General features: G+C 43.9%; 1 protein-coding gene across 2 annotated transcripts in view; it reads left to right on the top strand.

Moving 5' to 3' along the window:
* Window positions 1-7,686: 7,686 nt before the first annotated feature.
* The window catches only part of LOC121576519 (ubiquitin carboxyl-terminal hydrolase 13), a 46,495-nt gene continuing 37,815 nt past the window's right edge, over window positions 7,687-16,366 (top strand). For both annotated transcript variants that reach the window (XM_045223477.1, XM_045223476.1), the window contains exons 1-5: window positions 7,687-7,913; window positions 9,374-9,499; window positions 12,426-12,486; window positions 14,392-14,513; window positions 15,819-15,961. In XM_045223477.1, the coding sequence (XP_045079412.1) occupies window positions 7,803-7,913; window positions 9,374-9,499; window positions 12,426-12,486; window positions 14,392-14,513; window positions 15,819-15,961 (563 nt within the window). In that variant the 5' untranslated portion in view covers window positions 7,687-7,802. The remainder of the gene's footprint in view (window positions 7,914-9,373; window positions 9,500-12,425; window positions 12,487-14,391; window positions 14,514-15,818; window positions 15,962-16,366) is intronic.

Below are 16,366 nucleotides of genomic sequence, written 5' to 3'. Positions count from 1 at the left end.
GTTCTTGAGATCATTCCACAAGTAAAGTGCAAAAACACTAAACACAGATCTACCTAACTAAGTGGAGACCGAAGGGATCTCCAGAGTTAGCCAACCCTGTGATTGGGTCAACTTCATATTCACCATCTCCAGCATCACCCCAACATCAACATATGTGAAAATGGCGCGTTTCTATGTTTTGTAGTAAAAAAGAGGAAGATAAGTGTTTCCAATTACATCATTGGTGTGCATCGTGTGATTTGAACCAATTATGAGGAGGCATTGCCTACTAATTGTCTACTAATTGGTTGATGATGTCATTGGAAACACTTATCTTCCTCTATCTTTTTTACTACAAAACATGATGTAGTGGTGGTGCTGGAGATAATGACTTTGAAGTTGACCCGATCACAGGGATCCACTGAGTTAGGTATATCTGAGTTTAGTGTTTTGAAATGTCCCTTTAACATTGAAGTAAGGTATGCTTTGCACAAGAGGGTTCTATAAAAAAAGAGAGAGCAGGCTGGATTTCTTTATATATTGTTTTTATATATATTGTTCCAGACAGTTATTAAGATTTGAACATGTTTAAGATCTGAGAAAGAGAGAACACTGTAAAATGACTCACTCTCCAGCCTCCATTGAATTAGCTTATACTGGATTTGCTCTAGGGGTGTGTGTGTGAGAGAGAGAGAGTGTGTGTGGATTTCTTTAGATATTGTTTTATGTTTTTATAAAGCTATATCAGTGGTGATTTTAGCATTTAAATCTTGGTGGGACAAACGAAAAAAAAATGTTGGGGATGCATGCCAGCAAAGCTACTATACAACACAACACTAAACAATACATGAATTGCACTATAACGGTGACAAACTGTGCCCACAAACTGTAAGGGCCTACATAAAGCTGTCCCAACAGCAGTCCCAACACCTTACCACTGCTACACCTGGCTATCAGCGGAGCCTTGTTTGGCAGCGAAACAGTTCATTCAGCTTCGTTTACTGCCTTTAAAAAAAACATAGCTGATATGGCTGACTTGCTTAAACAGATGTGGTTTCTACTGACAATTGATATGTTCAAACTTTGGCATAAGGGGACGACAAGCAGATAAGAGGCTATCCGTAATTTTGATTAGGATATTAATGAGCGAGCTAGGACGGACGTAGTCAAAATAACTATTTGTTCAGCACTTTTGAAATGTACAGCGACAGAATTCAGAACATGGCCCGTTTTTATTTTTTTTATTATGATTTATTTCTATTTTATTTTATTAGTAATTTATTTATTTATTTTTGCCTTTTTTCTTTTTTTTCTTTTTAGTTTTTTTTAGGGGGTATATCAGCTTTACTATTGCAGATATTGTAACTTCCATCAATGTAATTGTCTGCATCACTTCCAACATGGGCCGTTCTTACAGTGTTCTCCCTCTACACCAAGTCAGAACAGTAGGATAAATAAAGGGGGCATATAATCAGACAATGAAAGCTCTTACAATATTAGATTATTACATTTCTCTAAAACAGGTTATAGGCTACATGTTCACCACCAAGTCAGAACAGTAGGTGAAATTATGAGGGGAAAATAGACCAAATGATTAGGGTGAGGCACATGGGCTACTAACAGCTTACTACACAACATACACTTAGTATTACTTTCTTAGCTACAGTATACATATCCCTCTGGAATATTACATTATTTATGCAGCAGCGTACAATACATTTTTGGACTCACCTTGTTGTGCTGTGCTCACTTGAACAGGAAGGTGGCGCGGAGGTCCTTTGTGGGCAAATTTTGTCATCAAACTTTGTCATCAAAGTTTAGCATTTTATGGATTTATGGTGCTTTCAAGACAACTGGGAACTCATGATGACGTCAGTGATCTTCAGGTCGTAGCTCTAGAAAGAGGCCTGAGTTCCCGACTTACATTTCCGAGTTGGATGACCGTTCAAAACTTATTTTCCCAGTCGGAGCTCGTTTTTCAGAGTTAACAGTTGTTTTGAGCGCGGCAGAAATCAAGATGTTTACATGATCAGTCCAATCAAAGCTACTGTAGATATAACGTCATTTTACGTCATTTTATCTGTGGCCAATGACCTTGAGCCTTCTTGGATGGGCACTTCTAATGTAACTGTCACGCCCTGGCTCTAGGGACTCTTTTATGTTGAGCCAGGGTGTGTAGAGTCTATGTTTTGTGTTCATTGTTTCAGTTTCTAGTTCATGTGTATCTATGTTGGCCGGGGTGGTTCTCAATCAGAGGCAACGAGAATCAGCTGTTGCTTGTTGTCTCTGATTGGGAACCATACTTAGGCAGCCTGTTTGGCACAGTGTATTGTGGGATCTTGTTCCGTGTATGGTTAGTGTTTGTTACCAAGGACTTCACGTATCGTTTTGTTGTTTTTGTTCGTGTATATAATAAAGTATTTCGCATTCCCGCTTCGCATTGGTCTACTCCTTTCGGCGATCGTGACAGAAGATCCCACCATAACAGGACCAGAGCGTGTCCAGGAGCAGACAGCCTGGACTTGGGAAGAGATATTGGACGGGAAGGGTCCTGGACTTGGGAGGATCCAGGCCGGTATGGATCGCCGATCCTGGGAGGAGGCGGTGGAGGCGCGCCGTAGAGAGGAGCAACGGCGCCAACCGGGCCGACGTCGGACACGCAAGAGGCAACCCAAGAAATGTTTAGGGGGGCACACGGCATGGACTGACGGGGCTGCTGGAGGCAGCTACAGGGCGAGTTTGGGGATTAGGAGGCCACCGGGTTTGGGGGGCCGGAAGGAGGTTGGCGGAGCCCTAGAGGTAGAGCAGAGCCAACTCCCCGTACTCAGGCTAGGCAGCGTGAGACTGGGCAGGTTCCGAGATATGCGGAGCTGCGTACTGTGCCGCGAGTGGTCGGCACAGTCCGGTACGTCCCTGTGCGAGCACCCACGCACGTGTCGTGCTAAGGTGGGCATGCAGCCAGGACGGAGTGTGCCGGCTCAACGCTCGTGGCCTCCAGTACCCCTCCTCGGTCCCAGGTATCCTGCGCCAGTGTCACGTGCTGTTGTGCCAGTACGTGTACACAGCCCTGTACGTCCTGTGCTGATGCCTCACACAGAGTGTGTTAAGATAGGCATTCAGCCAGGACGGGTTGTGTCAGCTCTTCGCTCCAGACCTCCAGTCCGTCTCCACAGCCCGGTCCGGCCTGTTCCTGCCCCTCGCACCAAGCCAATGGTGTGCGTTGCCACCCCGGTCCGGCCTGTTCCTGCCCCTCGCACCAAGCCAATGGTGCGCTGTCGCCACCCGCCCGCCTGTTCCTGCTCCCGCACCAAGCCAATGGTGCGCGTTGCCAACCCGGCCCGGCCTGTTCCTGTCCCTCGCACCAAGCCTATGGTGCGCGTCGCCAGCCCGGTCCGGCCTGTTCCTGCTCCCCGCACCAAGCCTATGGTGCGCGTCGCCAGCCCGGCCCGGCCCGTTCCTGCTCCCCACACCAAGTCAGTGGTGCGCGTCGTCAGCCCGGCCCGGCCCGGCCCGTTCCTGCTCCCCGCACCAAGCCAGGGGTGCGCGTCGTCAGCCTGGTCCGGCCCATTCCTGCTCCCCGCACCAAGCCTGTGGTGCGCGTCGTCAGTCCGGCACAGCCCGTGCCCGTTTCACCGGTGCCTGGTCAGCTGCTCCACACCAGAGCCTAAGCAATCCGCTCCACCGATGTCCAGCTCCAGCCAGCGGGGCCAGACCAGACCAGGGGCACTACGGGGGGGTTATTAGAGGGTGGTGGTCACGCCCGGAGCCGGATCCGCCTCCGAGGAGGAATGCCCACCCGGCCCTCCCCTGTTCGGTTTATGTTGGCGCGGTCGCAGTCCGCGCCTTTGGGGGGGGTACTGTCACGCCCTGGCTCTAGGGACTATTTTATGTTGAGCCAGGGTGTGTAGAGTCTATGTTTTGTGTTCATTGTTTCAGTTTCTAGTTCATGTGTATCTATGTTGGCCGGAGTGGTTCTCAATCAGAGGCAACGAGAATCAGCTGTTGCTTGTTGTCTCTGATTGGGAACCATACTTAGGCAGCCTGTTTGGCACAGTGTATTGTGGGATCTTGTTCCGTGTATGGTTAGTGTTTGTTACCAAGGACTTCACGTATCATTTTGTTGTTTTTGTTCGTGTGGTGAATATAATAAAGTATGTTCGCATTCCACGCTGCGCATTGGTCTACTCCTTTCGCGATCGTGACAGTAACTCTATGGCAGCACCCAAGGGGCTTGAATTTTCGAGCTCTACCCTTAGATTTGGCAGTGACTAGTGTCCTCATGAGTGACAGAACACTGAGCCAATCACGGCGCAACTAGAGAACATTACCAACCCCTACGCTCTGTATTTTCCGCTGGCTGCCCCACCACCACAGAAAGCACTGAGCTGGGCTGAAACACCTGCTTTTTGGAACTGCCTTACTGAAGAAAGCAAAAAAGAGACCATGTTTGTATATGGCTTTATTAACTCAAATATAGATTTTTTACATTGTTTGCAAACTGATATGTGACATGTATTAATGCCAAAATAACATGCAAAACAGGCAACATTTTTATTTTATTTTTGCTAACAATGTGGGGCTCAAAACAGGTGGGCCTCTCACCTGCCCTGAATGACGAGTCGCCACTGAGCTATATATTGGTCCAGGCTATATACAATGCAGTTCTCCATTGAGTTGCATTGGATTTGCTTATAATAATAAATAATATGCCATTTAGCAGACGCTTTTATCCAAAGCGACTTACAGTCATGCGTGCATAAATTTTTTTGTGTATGGGTGGTCCCGGGGATCGAACCCACTACCTTGGCATTACAAGCGCCGTGCTCTACCATCTGCATATACTCTAGTGTGTGTGTGTGGATTTCTTTAGATATTGTTTTTATATATACACAGAGTGTACAAAACATGAAGAACACCTGCTCTTTCCATGACTGACCAGGTGAATCCAGGTGAAAGCTATGATCCCTTATTGATGTCACTTGTTTAATCCACTTAAATCAGTGTAGATGAAGGGGAGGAGACAGGTTAAAGAAGGATTTTTAAGCCTTGAGACAATTGAGACATGGATTGTGTATGTGTGCCATTCATAGGGTGAATGGGCAAGACAAAAGATTTAAGTGCCTTTTAAAGGGGTATGGTAGTAGGTGCCAGGCGCACCAGTTTGTGTCAGGAACTGCAACTCTGCTGGGTTTTTCACGCTCAACAGTTTCCTGTGAGTATCAATAATGGTCCACCACCCAAAGGACATCCAGCCAACTTGACACAACTGTGGGAAGCATTGGAATCAACATGGGCCAGCATCCCTGTGGAACACCTTGTAGAGTCCTTGCCCGGAGTAGAGTCCATGCCCCAAATAATTTAGGCTGTTCTGAGGGCATAACGTGATTCATGAAATGTGTAAAGAACAGTAACCCCTTGTGTCCAGAGACTAAATATAGTACAATATCACAAACTTACCTTGTAGACAAACACTTTGTCCATCAGTAAGCTTATTATGGACATGAATGGGTTAATACTGAGTGTGAAGTGGTCCCATTTTACAGTCTTTGTTCATATGCCTCGGCTCGGGATCGAACTCCCAACAGTCCAATCACTCTAACCCAGTGGCGGCTCCTGAAAAAATTCTCAGGAGGGGCAATTTTTCTGATGATTTAGGTGACCTACACACATTTTTAAAAAGATATGTCCAGCAACAACATGAAGACAGGGGCAGCATATAAGTCAATACCAGAATCATTTATTGACTGATCTCAGGGAGTGCTCCTAATCTCAGCTTGTTACCTGTATAAAAGACACCTGTCCACAGAAGCAATCAATCAATCAGATTCCAAACTCTCCACCATGGCTAAGACCAAAGAGCTCTCCAAGGATGTCAGGGACAAGATTGGAGACCTACACAAGGCTGGAATAATAATAATAATAATAATAATATGCCATTTAGCAGACGCTTTTATCCAAAGCGACTTACAGTCATGCGTGCATACATTTTTGTGTATGGGTGGTCCCGGGATCGAACCCACTACCTTGGCGTTACAAGCGCCGTGCTCTACCAGCTGAGCTACAGAAAGTGGATACTCATGGATGCGCATCGCAATTGTAAAATGTAAACACAATTGGAGACACCACGTCATTTTTGGAGACATGTTATTGACAGTAAACTATTGTAGATGCGACTGCTAACTAAATAAAACATTTTAGCTGGCTAGCTAATCATCTTAGCTAAATGTGGGGCAAACAATTCAGTTATTTACCGTTAATTTGAGGGATTGGGGTGAAAGAAATCGAGTTACATAGTGATACTTACGATATACTGTATTGACAATATCGCAATATAACCATATCCACCCTGTCCAAAGTCTCTACTTGGTCTCAGTTCTCCAGTAAACTTGTGATTATCAACACTAACCTCATCGTTGTGGCGGCGGACAGCTAGCCTGTATCCCTCATCCAGTTGAGTGGCAATGTTATTTTTTTCGTTCATACCATTTTTTGGAAAATCCTCGGGTGTAGGACTTCCCCCCTTTAGTAGAAACCTGTTGAATTATTAAATTTGGTCTGGGAGGTCCTAATTGTTTCCGTTGCCAATTTATCTTCATTTGTTCGCCGACAAAAAGGAAATTCTTTCAAAGACACAATCGAGTTGCACTGAAGCCTAGCCATGTTGATAGTAGTAGTGAATTGATTGACGCTGCTACCCTCTCTTTTCTTAGTTACGTTCATGTGACGAAAGCGCGTAAGTGCAAGCCCACAGACACCCATTGAGATTGTATTGAAGGCTCTGAAATTTGAAAAAAATAGATTTTACATGGGAGTCTATGACAGAAGTTCTGGGCGATTTTCAATCTGACTGAAATCGCCCCAAAGGGGGTGGAGCCATTTGAAGCACGACTTTAGCCTGATTCGACATTTAGTGGCAGTGTGGCACTGTGGCAGATCAGACGTATAGATTACAACACTGATAACTACTGTTGCCGTGATATAATTGATTAGAAAAAAAATCCCTTCCTTTTCCCCGTTTGGCAGTGCGTCGCCCATATCGCCCTATTGAACAGGCCGTCCCTGCTCTAACCACAAGGCCACTGATTTGGTAAAAGTGTGTGTACACCTAATATTGATAAGATGCAGACTTGTGGTAGAAAGATAGCATGTTTTTTTCTTCTTCTTCTTCTTCTTCTTCTTCTTCTTCTTCGTCTTCTTCTTCTATGATATCATGGCGGTCCGCAAACAAACGTTTAAGGTGCATGCCGCCACCTATTGTGCTGGAGTGTGCGATCAATCATGGTCTTCCTAATTCTGTACTACTAAGAAAATACAATTTAAAAAACAAATAAATCCCTACTAACTTCTACCACACCCTCCTCCTCCCCCCAAAACCACTCCAAAAACCAATTTGTAGCCTACTCTAGCATTTCCATTTCAACTTGAACAGAGGATGGTCCTCAGGGGAAACAGTAAGGGGGTGTAGCTATTTGTGTGGGTGGTTTTATCAATCAAGTGGGTGGGACCCCTCGCTTGAGTCAAACCATTCAGTGCGGGACTGCACGTATGTAAAAACAACGATACAATTCTTAAGCAAGACACACGCAATTGGAAAGAGATTATTGATTACATTTGTATAGAGGATAGCCCTCGCAGATGTCAAGACCTTTAATATATATATATATTAATATATGAGTTCCTCCTCCGTTATGTTTTCAGCGTCATATCCCCCGTCGCTGGAGGAATGTCGAGACCGAATGATTTAAAAATAGCATCATCTCTCCTCTGACAGCCTTCTCTAGTGACTCCCATAGCATTGTGGTGCGAGAAGCAGGAATGCGAAGATGGCTGCAGATTTAGGAGAGCTGCTGGTCCCTTATATGCCCACCATCAGAGTTCCCAGAACAGGAGACAGGGTTTTCAAGAGCGAATGTGCCTTTTCCTACGATTCTCCCGTAAGTGTCTCCCAGTATTATGGGGTGTTTGTGTGTTCCAAGCTGTCCTTACTCATCCCGTAAGCTGCCCTAACACACGTGAATAGCTGCGCAGTTTTGTGGCAGGATCTGGGGCTTCCATTGCCACCATTCTCTTGAACTTGAGAAAAATAAATAATGAAATGTTGTTTACATCCCGTGGAATGGTATTTCCTTTGTGAAATGGTACTTGTTCACTGTGCGCCTACCTACTGGTTTTGCCAATGTAATTAATGACACCTACGTGGTCGTGGGCTATGTTTTACATGATTTTGTGTCCCCTATTTCTGCATTTTAGGCTACACACTGAAGCGGAGTTGTTTCAGTGTGTTGTTTTGTATTGAAAGCATGACTCACCAGCCACACGTAAAATCACTAGAATAATGTTCTATTGATATGGGAGCTATTTCTAACGGTTTTGTTTTTATATTAGAGAATATGCGAGATGTCCGGCATTTTATTTCAATGTGATTGACTTGCCATATGCAACACCTTCAAGAGACAGATTAACTGAAACGCACGCGCGCTATTACAAACTGCTCGAGTTTGAGGTTACCATGTGTTTTTAGGACCAACTATTCACACGTTTTTTTTATGCGAAAACAACATTTTATTAGCGATAATTGCTCAACTGAAACCATTTTAAAGGCGAGTGACTCAGCTGTCTGGAGTTCATCATGTCATACTGAAGACTGACAAGTTGGTTATTTTTATCCCAGCGCTGTTGAAGCTCGTGTGTAACTCTGCGCTTCAGAGTTTTAGCAGGGCCTATTGGCCTACTCCCAATTGCAGATATAGGTTAGTATAGAGGGTTATTTGTGTGATATATTTTTTTGTTAAACCTCCGTTGTTGTGCGGGAATGAGGCTCCTGTAGGCCTGTGCCTCGGAAGGTGGTTGAGTGTCAGTTGAACAAGGCATACTTGAACACGTGAAAGAAACTTTGATACACTGTGGCGGTTGCTGGTTTAATGGTGGTAGGGGCAATTACAGTTAAACTATTTGCAGTCTGCAAAAGCCATACTGGATTTTTAAACATGAATCCATATTGTAGGCATATTTCAGAAAATAACGTCCTGAATGCAAGACAATGTCTGCCTTAGCCTACATGAAAATTGCATGATAGAATGCACCTGCCACAAGTGTGTGTCACCGTCAATTACATTGTATTGGCACAACCCCGGCTGACATCCTTTGCGGATATGATGACATCCTTTGCGCAGTCCTCTATTGACCCCAAATGTCTTTACACCTTAAGCAGGGGCACAATGTTATTGGTTCTCCGCCCTCTGGGTATCTGAAGTTCAGATTTTTAAATCACCTATTTGGACTTGACTTTTGTTACGACAAATACACACCAATGCTCCTTATACTGTACATGTGCTACCTCACGTGTGTGTGTGCTTTGCAATGTTGTTCACCACATGTTGTTTTTTGTTCACAGGAGTCTGAGGGAGGCTTGTATGTGTGTATGAACACATTCTTGGGCTTTGGCAGAGAACATGTGGAGAGACATTACCGTAAAACCGGACAGAGTGTTTACATGCACCTCAAACGGCATGTCAAAGAGGTGAGGGGTCATACCATGTGCTTCTATATTGGTCTACACACCGACAGTGCATAGTGTACGTACAGTTGACAAATTATATTATTTAATAATAATAATAATGCATGGGACTTGTATAGCGCTTTTCAACCCAAAGTGGCTTTACAATAGTAGAAACTATACAAAAAACAGATATCCAAAGCAAGACATCACCAGACTAATAGCAGGAAGAAAAGGAAAAACATGAAACAAAGAGAAAAGGAGGGGCTAAAGAATGGAGAAGTGTGATGTGTCAGCGAGCAGGTTTTGTGTGTGGGAGAGAGAGTGAGTGTGTGTGTGTGTGTGGGGGGCTTCAAGGGATACTTAAGGAGTCTGATGAACTCGTGGATACCATTTATATGTCTCTGTTTGCAGTTTGAAGGAAGTTGCTAACTAGCGTTAGCGCAATGGCTGGAAGTCTATGGGTATCTGCTTTCAGTCATTGTGCTAACGGTAGTTAGCATTGGCTCGCAAAACTACCTCTAACTTCCTTTATACTGGACACAGAGACATAACTGGTATCTACGAGTTCATCAGACTCCTGAAGTTTCCCTTGGGAAGTAGATAAAGAGCCTCATTGCCAAAATCCCAAAGTATCCCTTTAAGGCTAGCCAATGGTGAAGAGGTGGGGCTTTAGGAGGGACTAAAAGATGGTGATGGACTCAGTCACAGCTGGCTGGAGGGAGGGAGTTCCAGAGCTTTGGACTCAGTCACAGATGGCTGGAGTTCCAGAGCTTTGGACTCAGTCACAGATGGCTGGAGGGAGTTACATATCTTTGGGCTCAGTCACAGATGGCTGGAGTGAGTTACAGAGCTTTGGACTCAGTCACAGATGGCTGGAGGGAGTTCCGGAGCTTTGGACTCAGTCACAGATGGCTGGAGTGAGTTACAGAGCTTTGGACTCAGTCACAGATGGCTGGAGGGAGTTCCGGAGCTTTGGACTCAGTCACAGATGGCTGGAGGGAGTTACAGAGCTTTGGACTCAGTCACAGATGGCTGGAGGGAGTTACAGAGCTTTGGACTCAGTCACAGATGGCTGGAGGGAGTTCCGGAGCTTTTGGAGTAACCCTGGAGAAGGCCCTGTCACAAAAGCTCTGGAGCTTGGACCTAGAATGAGACGGTATTAATATTGATGTGCCCTGTTTATTTGTTCAGTTTGGGTGAAAGATTTTTCCCTCTTTTCCCTGGATGTTAGTTTTATCGAATCAGTGATATATTGTTATTAGTTGCAAGTACATTGGACTTTGCAGTACCACCTTTGTGTGATCAATTTTGGCACAAAACATTGAAGGAAAATATCTATTGAGCTGACAAGAAAGAGGCTGGCTTGTTTCAACTTCACATTCATCATCTCCAGCACCACCCCAACATAAACTTGATGACATCATCCGGAAACACTATTGACATTATCTGGTACTTTACCGACCTATGCCTGCTCATAGTTGGTTAAAATCCCATGATGCACAGCAGATTCTTTTATTTATTTATTATTTATGCACACCAGATTATTTTATCCCATTGAGACTAACTAAGGTTTATTTTACAAGGGAGCCCTGCATACACATAATTTACCAAATACTATATAATATAAATATACAAAAATTACAAATACATTGAAGAAAAATAATCACATTCATCAGCAAAGAAAAATCAACATGTTGAAGTGCACGAGAGGCACCACCACATCCTGTTGTTGGGAACTCTGTAGATTGTTCCATATATGGACATCCTGTTGTAGGGAACTCTGTAGATTGTTCCATACATGGACATCCTGTTGTAGGGAACTTTGTAGATTGTTCCATACATGGACATCCTGTTGTAGGGAACTCTGTAGATTGTTCCATACATGGACATCCTGTTGTAGGGAACTTTGTAGATTGTTCCATACATGGACATCCTGTTGTAGGGAACTTTGTAGATTGTTCCATACATGGACATCCTGTTGTAGGGAACTCCGTAGATTGTTCCATACATGGACATCCTGTTGTAGGGAACTCTGTTCCATACATGGACATCCTGTTGTTGTTATTATTACATTTAAAATGTAAATGTAATAAAAATGAAGAAAGAGTGATGACTCGACCTGTGATTTCAAAGATGGCCAGCCTACTTTCTGGTAAATAATGCAGTGACTTGTACTGAACATGATGTCAAAAGTGTTTCTGAAGACATCATCCGGAAACAATTTTTATTTCAATTTTTTTTTTTACATACATTTACATTTTAGTCATTTAGCAGACGCTCTTATCCAGAGCGACTTACATGAGCAATTAGGGTTAAGTGCCTTGCTCAAGGGCACATCGACAGATTTTTCACCTAGTCGGCTCAGGGATTAGAACCAGCGACCTTTCGGTTACTGGCACAACGCTCTTAACCACTAAGCTACCTTACATCATCTGGTGTGCCTCTTTGACTGCAAATCATGCTTTATTCAAAGCATATTATTGTGATACTACAGATAGATTTACATCAGATCCTGACACAAAAGCTTCAAAATAGGTAGCAACCTGCTTATTATTGATATATTATCACTTAAAATGTCACTCACTTGCCTGACAAACGTTACATCTGTTTTTGCCTGACCAATGGATCTAGCCATGTAGATCTTCCCCTCCATCTCACAGCAACATAACAATTCAGATCAGAATGCTGTTTTCTGTTCTACATCTTTTCGTCAGCCAGCACTAGGCTGTTGTATTAGTGTTGGAAAAAAAACTACTGTAAATATATCAAAACCGTTTTAGTATTCTAATTTATAAAGGTAATCATTTTGTATTTTAGAAAACGATAGTAGTTTCATGGCTTGCTACCACTGTCTATGAGAATAGGCAATTTTTAAGAGATGTATTGCTCTATAAGGCATATTTTGCTCCGTTAATAACCTTTCTACCTGTTCACTTGTTTCCCACAGAAAGCCACAGGTGCCGCAGGAGGCGCCATCCCCAGAAGAAGAAATGGCCAAGTGTTCCTAGGTAAGCCTTATACTGTCCTGAAGATATCCTCACGGGGAGTTCCCCTTAGACTCAGTCTCCTTATGGGTTATTTAAAGTACAGTCACATTTCTCTCAGTAGTCTGTTTGCTAGCCCTTCTCGAAGAGAAGGACAAGACTCTACCATCCTTTACTATAGACCGACATTTCCCCCTTTTCTAATGCCATTTATTAGGGGAAATCGCCTGTCATCGTGTTATGCTGTTATTGTTTTTATTTGGTTATAATGGCGGTGGCCCTACACTGGCCCTACACTCTCTTGCCTAATGTGACGTATTCCCATGTCCAGAGCCCGAGGCCTGGCCTCCCGGTCCTTTCCTGCCGTGCAACTCTAAATTTAGCCCATTTATTCATATATGCAGTTAGTAACCATTCTAAATCCAAAGTGCCACATGCCCGGGCTGGTCTACTCCCTTCCTACAGGGGGGTTGGTTTACAGTGGGCCGCCCCTGCCTGTCGCTCGGCTGTCCTCAGCTGCTGTGCCTCGTCAACTCCCCCGGCTAACACACTTCTGCCATTGGCCACAATGACACGGGCAAGGGAGGGTCAGGAGGTGGATTCTCCTCTCGCCCTAGCTGTGTTATTTAAATAATCAATGCTTGCTAGTTACCTCCCCTGTTTAACCACCCCCAGCAACATTCCCTTACCCTCCATTCTCTTATCTCCCACTATCCACTGAAGCTGTGTAGCCGGCCACTTCAGTGCCCTGCCTCGGTGTAGCCTACATACCCAGAAGCACTAGGCTACAAGCGTCACTCTCCCATTATTGGACGTGCTGGATTGTGGTCTTTCACTCTGCAGGCCTGACCCCATTTTGGGGCCCGTGTGGACACAGAGGTTCTTCAAGCCTGATGTGAACTGCATCCTCCTTCCCTTCCTTCCAATCTCCTCTCAGCTTTGACGCCCATTGGAACCCAAGCTAAAGCTCAATGTTGCTTTGGCATTTCAATACCAGTGACGATCTAATCAGTTGGCCAGCAGCCAACACAGCCCAGATGTCATCATGTATCTAGAGGCTTCTAAACAAAAGCCATAGAGGAGGACTAGGGTTGAAAAATAGGGGGTCTATGTATGCAGTAACATTATCTGGCTACTTAATACATAACTCAACGATTCGTCATCAATTATTTTAATCTTCTGGTCACCATAGAAACAATAGGGGACTCACAATTAATTTGACTCTAGGTTCTACAAGCGCTGTCTAAAAAGTCCCAAATACATGTCAAACATGTTTTTGACTTGTCGTCAATTATGCCTTGATGAGTATTCTATTAAATCCTTTACATTTCTATTGTGAAATTGTTAAACGAGGACTTTGCATCCTACTACTCTCAGTAGAACTCAACAGTTCAGCATAGAGAAGCTCCAGAGCACACAGTCTTTCTTACCAGTGTACTCTTTAGCCAGAGTTGGGATCTTATCATACAGTAGTATTCCCCTGACCCTGGACCTCATTAAACAATTTGATCTTTTGACCCTTGTTGACAAGGGACAATTATATGACATTTGACCTCTGTTCTGCAGCTGTGACGTCTAACCCTATCCCCTAGTCTGGGTTAACCTCACTAGATGTATACTGTATCTTATTAAGCCAGCTAACATGGAAGCTAAACTATTCAAGAAATGCATACACATCCCATTTTATATTGGATAACCCACCTTTCAGTTACCTTCAAACAAATCACACGATCTCAGAAATGCATTAGATCACCTGAAACGCCTATCGTATTCTTCTCCAGAATTGATGTGAGTATTTGATTCTGTCGTCTCACTTTTTTTATCCTATCTAGTCAAGACAAATGCTCAGTGAAAGGCCAATCAAGTGTATGAATCATCAGCCACTGTTTCATGGGAACTGAATGTCGACGTCTGCTTCCTCTCTCTCAGATTTAGAACTAAACCGTGATTTTAAAGGAGATGAGTATGAGTGTGAAGATGAGGCCAAGCTCGTCATATTCCCAGACCACTTCGAGATCCCCTTACCAAATATTGAGGAGTTGCCTGCACTGGTCAGTGAGTGTGTGCCCATGCTCCATTTGTGTGCCATGCATGCTGAAGGGAAACGGTGGTTGACGTACCGCACTTCTCGCCATTTGCCTTTTCCAGTGCAGTGCTTCCTTATCATGTTTTTAGTTTTTGAATGCCAGGTATCCTGTGCTTTAAAAAAAATAAAATGTTTTGGCATGCTGTGTTATTAGTTTGTTAATCAAAGGGTCTAATTGTTGTGAAAGCCTTTGTGTGCATGTGTTGATTTCAATGGTACGAAGTAACACTGGTTGTGTTAATCATATGCTGATGTACTAGTAGCAGTAGTAGCAGTAGTAGCAGTAGCAGCAGTAGCAGTAGCAGTAGTAGTAGTAGCAGTAGCAGTAGCAGTAGCAGTAGCAGTAGCAGTAGCAGTAGCAGTAGCAGTAGTAGTAGTAGTAGTAGTAGTAGTAGTAGTAGCAGTAGTAGCAGTAGCAGTAGCAGTAGCAGTAGCAGTAGCAGTAGCAGTAGTAGCAGTAGCAGTAGCAGTAGTAGTAGCAGTAGTAGTGACATCACAATCTGATCTGATTATTCTGACCAATGACCAGTCCTACATTAAAGGGATAAGCTCGGTAAACTAGAGTCTAGACGATCCTATCACTCAATCAGGGCTGTGTTTTTAAATATATTTAAATGTGTATTTAAACGCCCACGCGATCAGACTGATCATTTCAATGGCAAAAGGAGGCTCTGGGTTATGTTAATAAATGATTTTCATGAAATAAACACACAGCTTGAGTTAGTAGACATACAGTGATGATTTAAAAAATAATAAGACTGCATGGGGGCTTTAAAAGTGACATTATTTGGTGTTATTACTCTGTTACAGGCTAACTCCCCAACCAGTGCTAGTAAAATAGACAAATCAGTGAGGAACTACAGTGAAACTCTGTTATATAATTATCTTAGTTTCAGGAACATATTTATTGTCTCTTATCATCACTAATCAAACTGGGATCAGGTTATCTAGCTTCCTGTATGCACCACAGTCCTAGACCTGTTACCATAACTACAGGAAGTATGGGTGTTGAGGGTGTTGCAGCACCCCCAGAAAAATCACAATAAAACAAATTATATTAATACGAAAATTGAAAAAAATATTTTTTTCACAAAAGTAGTGTACTGGGTCTTTTTAATAGTCCTGAATTAGGGGATCAATATAGCCGTCTGCAACGCGACCAAAAATAGTTTTACAGCCTAGGCTGTTGCTAGTCCTAGTCTTATTATGTCAGTGAAACATCTCCTCAGTCAGTAGATCTAATGGTTCCTGTGTGTCCCGTGACTCCCAGGTGACAATAGCCTGCGATGCCGTGCTCAACGCCGCGTCAGCCTACAAAAAACAGGAGTCTGACTCCTGGGACGAGGAGATCCAGGTGTCCAAACATGCCAGGAGTCTCCGACAGCAGGACAACGGAGTGAGGATCCCACCCAGGTAACTGGCCACTAATTGGACTGACAAAGGGTTATGCAATGACTTAGAAACACCAATATAGTGGACAGTGGCTTCAGAACAGCTCCCGTCTCATATCATTTTGTGTTGCTGCTAGTTTGTGGGTCCTCCAGTGTTTCTTGTGTGGTTTGGGGGGTCCTTCTGGGTTACTTGAGCTACTTGTGGGTCCCTCCACCTTACTTGTGGGATTCTGATCCCATATCAAGGAATCGCTCCTTTATCATGGTCGAATATTCCCACGGATAGATCAGATAATAGGCCTACATACCCAGAAATACTATGTTCTCTTTCTGACATCTATATACTGGCATGGCCACCGTAGTAAGACTTCTCAGCCACTGGTCTGTCATTTTCCTGTGCTGAGGATGTCAGTTATGAAGGGTTGCG

Source organism: Coregonus clupeaformis, chromosome 11 (assembly GCF_020615455.1).
Source record: "Coregonus clupeaformis isolate EN_2021a chromosome 11, ASM2061545v1, whole genome shotgun sequence".
NCBI classification, from domain to species: Eukaryota; Metazoa; Chordata; class Actinopteri; order Salmoniformes; family Salmonidae; genus Coregonus; species Coregonus clupeaformis.
Note: the sequence above shows the minus strand (reverse complement) of the source record. Positions and strands in the feature narration are given on the sequence as shown.